Consider the following 14,736-nt stretch of genomic DNA (forward strand, 5'->3'; position numbering starts at 1 on the left):
AACGTTTTATTATTTAGTTCCTTTTTTTTATTATTTTTTTCGTTCAAAACAACTATATAACGTCAAATTGATCTATGCATTTGACGTCTACTCAATTGTGTTTTAGTGTAGTTTTGTGCGTGTTTTTCGGTAGCCTGATACCACTTTCTTCCTTTGCTAGTTTCTCCATAAGAAAAACTTGCGTCTTTTGTATCTCTAATGGTATTTCAACTCAAAACCGAACATGGGTCGTTGCCTAGATGTCATGCAAACCGCCAATGAAAAAGAATACGGTGACATGAGAACTAGGCAAGACCCAGGTTTGGTTTTGGTTGAAATATCATAAGAGACCAAAAGACGCAAGCTTTTCTTACTAGGAAACTACTAAAGGGAGAAGGTATTAATACGCTACCAAAAGACACGAGCAAAACTGCACCAAAACACAATGAAAACTCATTTTAATCGGTTCAAATGGAAGATAATCCATCAAAGACTAATTTAACCGGAGTAAAAGTAAGTTTGAACGATTCAAAAGAGATAAAACACAGATGAAAATGCAATGCCGCATAGAAAAAAGGCGAGGAGGAAGACGATGAAGTGTGTGTAACCACGGGTTTGCGATTTTTGATTTAATAGGAAAAAAAATAGTAAGAACATAAGTGCTTTTTCAAAATCTATAGAACCCTTGGAACTGCTTTTATAACTTGATGTTTCTTGATTATATGATTCAATTTTTAGGTTTCAAAAAGTTGTTTTCTACCGAATTAGTGGATTTGATTTCGGAGAGAACAACTTTTTGGAACTAAAATATGAATTAATAACAATCAAATTGTGGAATTGTATAGAGTTAAGCATTATATTTATAGAGTCAATATCAATGCTCACAACCACTCTGGTAATAAGACAAAATTAATCACAACCACTCAAATGCCTTTCACGTCGAAGCCCCCTAAAGTTTGACGTTCTATGGGAATTTAAAAAGGAAGAAAGAAAAAGAAGAGTGACCTTTGCCTTCTAATAACAAATAATACGTCATATGCACAAGGAATTCATTTTTTTATTAAAAGAAAAAAGAATATAACCAAAAAGACACTTTGGAAGTCTAAAGAAATTGACGTCAACTTCTTCGTTTCTAGCAATAAACTGCATTTTCCCATATATGATTTAAGTAGACTGCCTTTAATAATTGAAGCCCGTATCAACCCTTTCCCAACATTAATTATTTAAATAGACATGAATTTATAAAATTGCTTGTAACAACCGTTGTGTTAACTTGTAACAAATCCAAGGCCTTTCAAAACGCTACAACTTCAAATCATAAAATTCATAAACTCCTTCTAGGAATTAATAGAGGACGTTGAATATTCGAGGTAAGTAATTTTCACAGTCCACATCTAGTATGAACGTCAAATATTTTCCAAATTCGGCGTTCAAACATCATTTAGAGAAAATGTAGAAAATCTCTTTGGATGCTGATATAACCTCCTTGCAGGTGAAAATTACGTCGAAGATATATGATCCTTGACGTTAAAGTGAGAGTTTAAAAGAAAAAAAGTAAAATTCGACATAATATTGGTGCTTTGGAAAAGGCACACAATTAATTTTCACAGTTCGCATCTAGTATGAATGTCAAATATTTTCCAAATTTGACGTTCAAACATCATTCAGAGAAAAAGTAAAAAATCTCTTTAGATACTGGTATGACCTTCTTGTTACTAATATGACCTCCTTGCTGACGAAAAATACGTCAAAGAAATAGGATTTTTGACGTGTCTTCATCCTTGAAGCATCATCCCTTTGTGGTTTTCACAAGGCCAAGGGAAGTCAAGGTGTTTCGATTTATCACATTTGAGTAGTTACAAGAGCATTTCTTTTCATCACTAACATCCACAACTTGAAGGGTCAGGACTTGGCTAATAAACACAACATATGGTTCCTGCATCAATCATATGATCTTTTATTACTTCCACCCAATTGGTGGGAACATCATGTTAGGAAACAGGTAGGCTTCTTTTTACACCAAGAGGGGGGAGGGGTGAATTGGTGTTAGTTCAAATTCAAAATCTTTTCGCAATCTTGGTATGAAAATTCAAAGCTTTTGATCTTTCCTTGAAATGCAAGTAATGAAAATTCAATGCTGCGGAAAAACGCAGTTGACTGCTAAACGAATGTAGTCGAATAGAATCATCCATTTTGTTGCGGAAAACCCATTTTGTACCAATTACTTGTAGATCAGGTTTTCTGGGTAAAAGCTCCCACACATTGTTCCTTGTGAACTGATTCAGTTCCTCTTGCATTACAATCATCCAATTCTCATCACTCAAAGCCTCCTCAACTTTCTTGGGTTCAATTTTGGACACAAAGGCAACGTTCATGCAATACCGGTTTAGTTGTCTTCTTGTAGATACTCCTCTTGATATGTCACCAATCAAATTTTCAAGTGATACATTTCTTGGCACTTTCCATGTTTTAATCGCCTCAACTTTAGGAGATTCGACTTGCTCAGCCTCATCTTCTTTCTCAGTAGCTTCTTCAAGACCCTCTTCATCAACTGTGTTCTCATCTTCTTCAACAGAGTTCATGACTTGTTTAGAATGATTTGGATTCATGATGAACTCATCAAATGCAACATGAATAGATTCCTCCACATTCATAGTTCTCTTATTGTATACTCGGTATGCCTTGTTGTTCAAGGAATATCCTATGAAAATTGCTTCATCAGCTTTAGAGTCAAACTTTCCAAGAATTTATTTGCCATTATTCAATACAAAGCATTTGCTTCCAAAGATTCTCAAGTGTGAAATATTTGGCTTTCTTCCTCTCAGCAATTCATATGGTGTTAGTTTCAATATAGACCTGATGATTGTCCTGTTCAGTACATAACAAGTTATGCTCACTGCATCTGCCCAGAAATATTTTGGAATGTCCCTATCATTCAGCATTGATCTAGCTAATTCTTCAAGTGCTCTGTTTTTTCTTTCCACCACTTCATTTTGCTGTGGTGTTCTAGGTGCAGAAAAGTTGTGTATTATTCCCATTTCAGCCAGATAATCATCAAAATCCTTATTTTGAAATTCTCCTCCATGATCACTTCGGATAGCCTTGATCTTAAGATCCATTTCGTTCTGAATGGCAGCAGCAAATTGCTTGAAGACTTTAAGTGCATCATTCTTAGCTACAATGAAATAAGTCCAAGTATATCTTGAATAGTCATCTACAATAACTAGCCTGTATGAATTTCCTCCAAGACTCTTTGTTCTGGATGGTCCAAATAGATCCATGTGAAGCAATTGCAGAGGTTTCTTGGTTGACATTTCACTCTTACTCTTGAACGACTGTTTGGTTAGCTTCCCTCTTTGACAAGCATCACATAATCTTTCAGTTTTAAATTGGATCTTGAGCAGACCATTTACCAGTTTCTTAGAGACAAGCTTATTCAGTTGACTCATACTTATGTGAGCTAATCTCTTGATGTGAGCTAATCTCTTGTGCCATAGCCACACATCTTCTTCTTTGGTCATCAGGCATACAACAAATTCGAATGCATTATCCATGAAGTCGATTAAGTAGATGTTGTTCACCCTTTTTCCCACAAGCAATAACTCATTTGTTGTGCCATTGCTGATCAGACAGTATTTGGGTTCGAAGGTTATCTTCAATCCTTTGTCGCATAGCTGACTGATGCTGAGCAGATTGTGCTTTAACCCTTCAACAAGCAAAACGTTTTTTATTTCATAAGATGAATGAGCTTTTATTTTACCTATACCGATGATTCTTCCTTTGTTGTTATCACCGTACGTGACATGGCCTACAACTTTATATGAGATGTTTGAGAATTTTGTAGGATCTCCAGTCATATCTCTCGAACACCCGTTGTCAAGGTACCATGTAGGACTTTTGAATTGTTGTTCAATATCAGGTTTGATTACCCTGGATTTTGCCATCATGATCAGTTCTTCTTTATTCTTGACTTTCTTGGCATCAACAGAATGATCTTGATTATTCGTTTTTCTCAAGAACTTTGTAAACTTGCTCCTTAACAAGATTGATTTCTGCATCTTTGAACATGATTCTTCATCACTGGTTACCTTGCATTCCAAGTTACCTGTTTCAAAGTTTTCAAAGAATCCATTGATAACAAATTAAAATACCGTTATTTGATATATGATTTTGATACTAAAAGCACCTTTTTTGACTTAGAAATAAACATATTGTGAACCATATTTCTTTATCCTAAGCACTTCCCTTTCAGTAAGATAACTAAACCATTAATGTACTATAAAATCATTTTGTTGACTTCAATTTCAAAGGCCACCTTCATATGAACTAGGCCCTGAATGCGACACTTCAAAATTCAAGTCAACAAATTGCAATTTGAAGAACATAGATGTTTTGAAATCTAAGTAAAGAAAAACGCTCAGGAGATGAAAAACATGAATCCAAATATGTTCAATATGGAAACAGAACGAATTGCATTACAAAGAGAAGCACATCTATATTTAGAGATGAAACGGTGTCGTCTAAATATTTTAGTTCTAGAAAATGTTTCAGAATTAAACATATTGTGAACCATATTTCTTTTTCCTTGCCATTTCACTTCTAGTAAGATAACTTAATCATTTTTGTACTATAAAAAGCATTTTGTTGACTTCAATTTTAAAGGCCACCTTCATATGATCTTAGGCCTGAATGTGACACTTTGAAATTCAAGTGAGCAAATTGAAATTTAAAGAACAAATATGATACAAAATTTAAGAGAAGTACAATGAAAAAGAGATAAAAAAAACATGACTCCTAATATGTTCAATACGGAAACAGGAAGCAAGGCATTAAATGAAATGCAAGCCATATTTATATATGAACCGATGACAGACATTAAATCGTGTAATTATGGTTAGTAACTAGAATGAACGTCGATTAACATCCCAATTCGTTGTTCAAACATCATTCACTGAAAAAGTAAAAAATCACAAAAATATACTGATAATAATTGTAAAAAATATCTTTGGATACTGGTAAAAGCACACAATTAATGGTCCCACTGATAACGGTTCAAAAACCGTTATTTTCATACTTAAATTTGACATCAAACACACCCTTTGTGACTTAGAATTAGCTTGAAATCATGTAATTTGCTTAAGTTAGGGAATAAGAGAGTCAAATTAGGTTTTATTGGTTTTATGCTTGGTTTTCCTTTAATTTGGCAAGATTTATCAGGAGTTGAATGAAGGAAGTCAAGTAAGAGAAGATTTGGATGCAAGAGAAGGTAGAAAAGTGAAGAAAAGAAGAGTCACAACCACCGCTGGGAGGTGTACTTTCCAATTAATTTTCTGCCAGGTGTTTAAGCAGTACCGCTAAGGGGTGAAGTGGAGTATCGCACTCACCGTAGGGCGGTGGACTCTTCAGGGGATTCTCTGGCCAACGCTCAAGCGGAAACTCTGAGGGTTGAACTTAAGTCACGCACCCACCGCCGGGCGGTGAACCCACCACTAGGCGATGTACTACTGGGCCTAGGCCAAAATTTTGCTATTTTTATAAGTTATAAATAGACCTAGACGAACCAGAAGGGGTATCTTTTGGCAGAAAAGGACGCAAAAACACTCTCTTCACCCCTCAAAGGCGGATTTTGGATGCAGGAGCTCCAACTTATCAAATCTAGGGTTATCTTTTTTGATATCATGGTTGATTTGATTATCCATCTAGTCAGAGAAATTTGAATATGTGGGCCGGTTTTCTTGAGGTGGATGTACCCGATTGAAAGATACATGAGGATCTTAAAGGGATATGTTAAGAATCAATTGAGACCGGAAGCTTCAATTATAGAGCGCTACATTATAGAGGAAGCCATTGAATTTTGCTCAAGTTATATGCCATGTTGTGAACCAATAGGACTTCAAAAGAAAACACATGAACACAGACGTGAAGGAAAGGGAGTTCGAGGAGTAAGGATTAAAGTGTTAGTGTAAAATAAGTTAATCAAGCAAATTTGTACGTTTTAAACAACATAGAGGATGTTATTCCTTACATTTCACAACACATTGATAAAATTAAGTGAGCACATCCACGTATGAGTGAAAAGTGGACACTTAATGAACATAACAAATCCTTTTTAGCTTGGTTTAAGAAAAAAATCTATGCCACTCCGAATGTTTCTAAAAATCTATTCAGACTAGCTCATGGACCTAACACTGATGTGATCACTTTAGGCGACTATTACATAAACAATTACTTATTCTATTCAAAGGAGGAAGACGATAAAAGTAGAATTCAAAATAGTGGAGTTACCCTACAAGTTGAGGCTGTACACTTTTCCAGTTCTAAGGATAGGAATCCAATTACAACATCAATAAGTTATTTTGGAATAATACAAGAAATTTGGGAAATTGATTATGCCACTTTTAGAGTTCCAATTTTCAAGTGTAAATGGGTTGATAGTAAATCTGGTGCCGTGACAGAAGACCTCAGATTCACTTTGGTGGATCTTAACAAAATGAGTTACACGGATGAACCATTTATTATGACTAGTCAAGCAAGACAAATATTTTATGACATTGACCCAGTGAATCATAAATGGTCAGTGGTATAGGAAGGTAGAGCCATGCACACAACTGATGATGAAGACTCTCTAGATATACTTGAGACAAGCTCCTTTTCATCGAGAACCATTGAAAATAAGGTTGATGATGTACCCGATGAAATACATGCAACTCGATGTGATCACAACGAAGGCATGTGGGAGAAATAGGTAAGTATTACATTCATTCTTATCAATTCATTGATATTAATATATTAACTTATGTTTCTAATATTTCAAATGTTTCAAATTTGTTTAGAGTTCTAACTAGGACCAGAGGACAACAAATTGAGATTATATATCCTAAGGTTGGAATTCGTTGATCTTTTAACCTTTAATTTTCATAGTCAATTTTAAACCCATTACATTTGACTAAGTTCTTTCACATGTTTAGTGTAATAAGCATACTGATTCCTGAGCATGTGGCTACTACATCATGTCATGGATGAAGACAATCATCCGAGCAGGAATCGGAGGAGATTGGACTGTGGTAGAAATTTACATTTGAAAATCTTAGAAATATCAATAAACTTTTGATATTAAAATGAATATAATTGTAAAGTTTCCTTCCTTGATTTTGCAGCAATTCAACACCACCTATTCATTGTCCAATGAAGTAATAAAGATGATAAGAGAAGAATGGGCAGGATATTTGAATAAACATTTTAAATAACTATAGTTTTAGGTTTTTCCTTTCATGATAGTAGCATTTGCTTACTTGTGCAACTTTTTGACTATGAATAGATGTATATTGTCAATAGATTATTTAGAATAGATGAATATTGTGAATGGATGAATGTTGTGAATAGATGAATGGAAAAGTGGGTTCTTTTAAGTTTTGATGATAGCATTAGTTTCTTTTACTTTTACAATTTAATTGGAATTGATGAATTGATGATAACATGGTTTAAATTAATTAGGTGCATTTATGAATTGGAAATGGTTTCTGTATTTCAGGTTTGATTAAATGAACTAAAACGAACCGAATTGATAAAAAAAGTATTGAAGGTAACGTCAAATTATAAATTGTTCGACGTTAGCATATGCATCTCAATGTCGATCAAAGCGATGAGTGACATTCAAATAATGTAGTGGATAACGATAATAATACAACGCTTGGCAAGGATCTCTACGGATTGGCGCTAGTAACTTCAACTGTCAACATGTTCGATGTCAACCTTACATCAATCACCTTATAATCGACGTCAAATATTCCTTTAAATAAAAATTTTTATTCAAAAATTGACGTCAAATTTTTCACTTCGACGTGAAACTTACGTCCAATATCTTTTAATCGACGTCAAAAATTACGTAATTCTCCCGAACATTTGACGAAAAATCATTCTTTAAAAATAAATATTTATTCAAATATTGGACGTTAAACTCTATTCTATTTGACGTACCTTAACATTGATATGCCTAAAAGACGTTAACCTTACGTCAAGTATCTATATATTCGACGTAAAGAAGCCTGAGTAACGTCACCTGGTAATATTCGACGTAAGTTTACCCCTTCGGCTATAACGTCGCCAACAAATGCATCGTTAAAGGCTAAAAATAACCGACGTAATAGGCTGTTTTTGAACTAGTGCTCCCCTTCATCACCATGACCACCATCATCATCAATTTCAATACAAACACCTAGATGGTGAGATGCTTCAACTTTCTCAACTTCATTTCCAGGTTCTTCATCCCCTACAACTCCTTCATTAAAGGCACCCACAGGGTGTTCTTCAACTCCTCCACCAACTTCTTCATCAGCTCCATCTGCAGGTGCTTCATGACCTCCAGCAACACCTTCTTCATATAAGAAAATCTAGGTTCTTCATTAAAGATTTGAAATTGACGAATTTCAATTAACTCCCTCACCAACGAACCAATCTTTGCATTCAAGGTTATCATTTCTTTATTATTTTTCTTCAATCTCTCGTCGGCAGCTGCTTTCCAAGTGCCATCATCGGAGGTATCATCATCTGATTCATCACCTCTCGATCATTTCGACAATGCTCCTAAACCCATCCCTCCATCAAACAGTTCGAAAGTATCTTTGATTTCGGTCCTATTACGATCATGCTTCCAAATATACCACTCCAAATTTAACTACAACAAACACAAACAAATAAATTAGTTGGTGAACACCATAATAATTATAAAAATCACAGAACAAACCATGAAAGACTTACATCTCCATTTTGAAACACCTCTTCGATTTTTTGGAACCTAGACTTATAGGGGAACCAACGCAATATGCGAGGGAACCTCCTATGAGATGAATGACCATGCAAAGACAGTCTTTCTACCGCCAAAGCCTACAATATGAAAATAAATATATTAGCCATATTTTACAATGTAGACCATTCCATTGAGTTAAACAACTATAAATCATTTTACCTGCAATACGACCACATTGCCACTAAGACTCAGTGAGCTAGCAATACGTCCGAACATTATTTTTTTCATACATTTATTCAAATTATCTACATTGTGTTTATGTACACCGCTGCCCTCAATCAAATAAACACAAACTATTTATGTCATCCAACACTACAGAAGACATGTTAACAACAATCCTAGACTTCCTAGGAAAAAACACAACCAAACACACTAATATATACAACCAGAACACAACATCAACCTCAATGTTTTCGTCCAACACAATGACATTAAACATGTCAACCAACTCCTTCAAAGTTGTGGTCTTTGAATTAAACATTTCCCCATCAAACCAACTAAACATTCATCAAATAGGACTAAGTACATGCAAACACCACCTAAATGGTGTCATTCTAATTCAATGTACATGAACGTCTCTCAGTAAGCGATTCATTTGAGCAATGGTTGAAGAATCGATCGAGATTCGAACTCGCCACTACACAACATTAGAAAAAACATTGCTATTAATTAACAATGAGAGGATATAAAATACACTACAAAAAAAAAACCAAAACTTCATCTTAGTTTTGGGTTTTGGGCTGCCATTGGACTTGCACTTATATAATAAACTACAAATAATGGTGGAGAAGACTGTTAGGGTTGGCACAACACCAAAAAAACAATGCTCCAAAACATGGATAGGGTTCACCAATTTCTAATTACCAAAAAAAAGCGATAAGGACGTCAATGAAGGGACAGGGCACAATGCAAAAAATGAGAGCAATATGCCAGCAAGAGAGAGAAAGGTAAGCAAAGGACAAAGAGAGACCAAACGAGAGAGGAGAACAAGCAAGACAAAGGAGAGCAAGCGAGAGAGACGAGTGTTTGAGAGAGCAAACGAGAGAGACGAGTGTTTGGAAGAGATGACACAACGCGAAACTGAAAGAGGGATGAAGCGCGAAACGAATTTTCATATTTTCTCGTGTCCAAAATTACCCTCACATGACTATTTCAGTGTTTTTTTTTTCTTCTTAAAACCAATCAACAGACAAACACCACGTGACGTTATTAAATAATTAAAAAAGTTATTAAAGAAACCTTTTCGTTTTCAAATAGTAATTTGGAATTTACTTTGGAAAATATGGTATGGGAAAAAGTAAAAACAGTGCTAACAAGGATAAAAGTGGACGAGAAAAGTGGACGGAGGGAGGGGCACCTTTTAATTAAAAAAGCAAGGCAATAATTAAAGGAAGAAGGGAGAACATTTTTCTCATTAGCACAATTTGAAGGATGGAAAACGAAGGCTGGAGTAGGTGTTCTTTCTGTGCAGGTACTCTGGTATCAATATTGGCTACAATTATTCTCCTACTGCAACCTGATAACTGCCTCGCTAAGCGACACCCACCATGTCCTACTTCATCATGCGGCCAAATTCGCAACATAAGTTACCCATTTAGGCTGAAAGGCGACCCAGGTCTGTGCGGCGACCCAAGGTATGAGTTAGATTGCGTTAACAACGCTACTCTCTTATTAACCTTTTCCTCGGCAAAATACCTTGTACGAGAGATCGACTACAAGGGATACAAAATCGTTCTTAGAGACCCAGGTCAGGACGAGGACGCTAATTGCTCTTTCATCCCTCGCTATTTCTTATCGGCTCCGGTTGTCCCATATCATTTCGCAGCGGTTGTATATAATTGCCCCACTCTCTTGTTCTCGGCAGTTAGCCCAGGTGATTTCGGATCGGAGCCGTTCACTTGGGAATACTGGTATACTGTTAGAATAGGATACTTCAATTGCTTGAATCCTGTGAGTGACGATCCACGATATGTTAAGGTGGACAGGAGTGGATGTGGCAGCGGAGGGCACATGTACGCCGTATTAGGATCTTTGTGTGATGTTTTTAATGTGAAGGACATCAAGGTTGGATGCGATCTGATGGTGGCTACGGTCTGGACACCGAAGCAGAATGTTACCTACCACAAGTATGGTGAGTCTGAAAGCTGGGAGGTTGAAGTGCTTGAAGGAATATCGGAGCGGAATGTTACATATGATGATATCCAACGCAAAATAAGTGAGGGATTTTGGTTGTCCTGGTTGCCGATTGTTTGTGAGGATCGATGTGGAAAGGGGAGGGGGTGTCATCTTATCAATCAATCCAGCGGAGGAACCTTGTGTCGTAACTGTTACTACGGTTACCATGACAGCCAAAAGTGCCGTAATATTATATTATCCTATTTCTCTATCCTTTTATTATTCCTTATTATTGCCATCACCATTATATTATTTTATTTATTTTTTAATTTTTTAGGTTTAACCGACATATTACATTTTATACTACTTTAGGAATCAAATATATATTATCTTGCTAATTTTTAATTTTGAAGCTATAAATTTAAGAACATGCACTTCCAATTTTTTTAAAACTATAATAAAATATAAGCTTATAAAAACTCCTTGTATTAAAGTTTAGATTTTTTCTAAATATGAATGATTAAAATTATTTTTTTATTAATTCTACTAATTCACTTTTTTTATCATTAATTTCAACAAATTCACTACTTTTTTTTAATTCCATATTGGATAGTGTTGGGTGTTACAGTGGGTTGAGGGGGAGGTGGTCTCATAAGGCTATGAACTAGTGGTATAATAAAAAGAGTTTATACACAGAAGAAACTGTGAGAAGTAACATATGCAAAGTTACCGAGATTATTAGTGTTAATATTATGGTAGGTGTAAGGGAAATATAAAGACCGTGGTTCAGATGAGTTAAGAACAACAATTATAGTCAAAACAATAACGATATTGCCAATGATGCTTCTCTTGTTCTGCCATGCTGATTAAAGGTTGTCTTTTCGGAAAAACAAAATTCATGTGCGTCATTAAATATTATAATGTGAATTTTCTTCCAATTGTCATTTTTTCTTATACAAACTAGTTATTAATTGTTTCTCTAAGTAAGTTTCATTATAATTTTCTAAATTTCGTCTTAACATTATTGTTTTCTTGTGTTTCAGGACCTTGGCAAAAGGTTTTGGGCAATATTGAAGGTAAGTAATTATTTCTGACTTTATTTTTAATATCTTACATATTAGATTATTCAAAGAAAAAAATGAGTTGAAGATAAAAAAAAAATTAATAATCACGTAACTCACGAATTATAGTTCTTTTATTAACTGAGCTCTTTCATTTCTTAAAGTTCTTTTTACATATAAGTGTGGCATCTTTTGGATTTGACACGATATTTATTCTCTTTTTTTTTTTTTTATTTGCAGCTTATCTTGGAGACATTATTTATGGTAAAATCCTTCTCCGTGATTCCTAAAATTTGAATCTAATCATATAACAAGTTCCATTAGTTTATGTTCTTGAGCGAAGTTATGAATCATGTTACTTCTTACTCATAGGGCCATATATTTGTAGGAATAGGTAGCAGAATACCATTCAGTACGAAACAAATTTACGAACCTCTTGGACTGTATGGAGGAATATTCATAGGACGACAAATTATACCGATATTTTTGGCTGCCAGATATATGTTTGGAGTTGTACTTATTTTTGTGTTATTCATCTGCAAATGGCGACGAAGACATTCTTCAATATATGAAAATATTGAAAATTTCTTGCTNGATAGTCATCTAAATCCCATCAGGTACGAATACAACGAAATAGAAAAAATGACCAAAGGTTTCAAAGTGAAATTGGGTCAAGGAGGCTTTGGTGCTGTATATAAAGGAAAACTCCGAAGTGGATTAGATGTAGCTGTAAAGATGTTGACCAAATCCAATGATAATGGACAAGATTTCATAAATGAAGTTGCTACCATCGGAACAATACATCATGTAAATGTGGTGAGGCTTATTGGATATTGTGTTCATAGAAAAACACGTGCTCTAGTTTATGAATTTATGTCAAATGGATCATTGGATAAGTACATTTTCTCCAAAGAAGAAAGCACTCATTTAAGCTATGAAAAAATACATGAAATATCTCTTGGAATAGCACGTGGGATTGCATATTTGCATCAAGGTTGTGATATGCAAATTCTGCATTTTGATATCAAGCCTCATAATATTCTTTTAGATGACAACTTTGTTCCAAAGGTTTCAGATTTTGGACGTGCAAAGCTACATGCTACAATTGATGGAGTTGTGAATATGACTGCAGCAAGGGGAACATTGGGCTATATGGCTCCAGAGTTATATTACAACAATATGGGTGGAGTAACCTATAAAGCTGATGTGTACAGTTTTGGAATGCTTTTGATGGAAATGACAAGTAAGAGAAGGAACTCAAATCCTGATGCTGAACATTCAAGTCAAAATTATTTTCCTTTTTGGATTTATGATCAATTTAAAACAGAGAAAAACATTGACATGCAATATGCTTCGTCAGAAGAAGAGAATATTCTAGTTAAAAGGATGTTCTTAATTGCACTTTGGTGTATTCAATTAAATCCAAGTGATCGTCCTTCAATGAAAAAGGTAATAGAAATGCTTGAAGGGGTGATTGAAAGCCTTGAATTGCCTCCAAAACCTTCTTTTTACAATATTGAAGCATACAAACATGATGATATTGGCTCTGATGTCACCGAGTACACTTACTCTGCTAGTCAGCATGATGAAAGCATAACATCGGATTCACCAAAGAATATTGAAACGGGCATAAATAAGATAACTTAAATTCAGTGTAATGTTGATGGGAGTAATGGATTAATGTTATAGGTTGGTCCTTGTATAAATTTATTTGGTAGTGTAGACAATTATCGTTTTTCATATGTAATAAGACAATTATAGTTTTTCTTATTATAAAAGTAGTAAGGTCTTTTTTTTAAGCCATATCAAAATTATTCCTTTACTTTTATACTTGCTTACAAAATAACAGGAAACATAGTCCGTTCTTTAAGGTTTTCTTAATAATCTTTTTTTCTTTTTTCAGGAAGAGGGTATTATTGTTGTTTTCTTAAATATAAAAGAAAATGGTATTGTAATTTTATTTCATAACAAAATTGCATCATTGCTTATTGTTAGTTTTGTTTATCTTTTCATTTTTATTGTAGTTGCGACTTCTTTTCTTATTATTACGAAAGTGGTTTTAGAACTTGATTTTCTTACTAGTTGTACTCATTAATGCTGGAATAATGTTGTGAAAAAATCCTAGTATGCTCTATGACGTGAATACTACTAATTTGGCATGGAAAAAAATATTCTTATTACTATATTACACTACTGTAGTGTTAAAATATAGGTTAAAACTCTCATTTGGTCCTCATATTTGTATGGCAATCTCAATTTGGTCATCATATTATTTTTTGTCTCAATTCGGTCCTATAATTTGAAAAAAATGAGGCAATTAAGCCCTCACCGTTAAATAAAGAGTAACGCCGTATGTTACTGATGAGTTGTAATTTTTTTTAGCTGTGGTGGCAATATCTATTAATTTATATGGGTTTTGGTTGTGTAATGAAGTGTTCCACATGCCATACACGCCTTATGCTCTTAGCCCTAACACTTAAGATGCCCTAACACTTAACATTTTAAGCAACCCTAACACTTAAAATCCTAACAGATTTCTGGAAGCAGTGGAAGCAGATAAAGCTTTAGAAGAAGTGTTCATTTGAGGTGACCAAATGTCTAGATCTTCTTCTTCNTGCAAATGCTTGGGTGGTTAGGGCTTTGAACAAAGTTCTGGTGGTGGGAGCAGGTTGGGAGCAAAACCCACTTGCTATTGTGGTTCGAAAGCAGTGTTTTGCATGGCCAAAACTGCTAAGAATAAGGGTAAACGATTTTGGGGTTGCCCTCACTTCAAGG

At 34.7% G+C, this 14,736-nt stretch overlaps 1 protein-coding gene across 2 annotated transcripts; it reads left to right on the plus strand.

The window, feature by feature from the left end:
• The first annotated feature begins 10,122 nt into the window (after window positions 1-10,122).
• Window positions 10,123-13,755, plus strand: LOC106763040 (LEAF RUST 10 DISEASE-RESISTANCE LOCUS RECEPTOR-LIKE PROTEIN KINASE-like 2.8). Of its 2 annotated transcripts, none has more exons than XM_014647199.2 (4): window positions 10,123-11,144; window positions 11,944-11,976; window positions 12,202-12,225; window positions 12,350-13,755. In XM_014647199.2, the coding sequence occupies exons 1-4, from the start codon at window positions 10,217-10,219 to the stop codon at window positions 13,606-13,608; spliced, it is 2,244 nt and encodes a 747-aa protein (XP_014502685.2). In that variant the 5' UTR covers window positions 10,123-10,216; the 3' UTR covers window positions 13,609-13,755. The 2 variants fall into 2 exon arrangements, with proteins under 2 accessions (XP_014502685.2, XP_014502686.2); XM_014647200.2 differs by having other exon boundaries at window positions 12,356-13,755.
• The last annotated feature ends 981 nt before the right edge of the window (window positions 13,756-14,736 follow it).

This window comes from Vigna radiata, chromosome 6 (genome assembly GCF_000741045.1).
Source record: "Vigna radiata var. radiata cultivar VC1973A chromosome 6, Vradiata_ver6, whole genome shotgun sequence".
In the NCBI taxonomy this organism is placed as follows: Eukaryota; Viridiplantae; Streptophyta; class Magnoliopsida; order Fabales; family Fabaceae; genus Vigna; species Vigna radiata.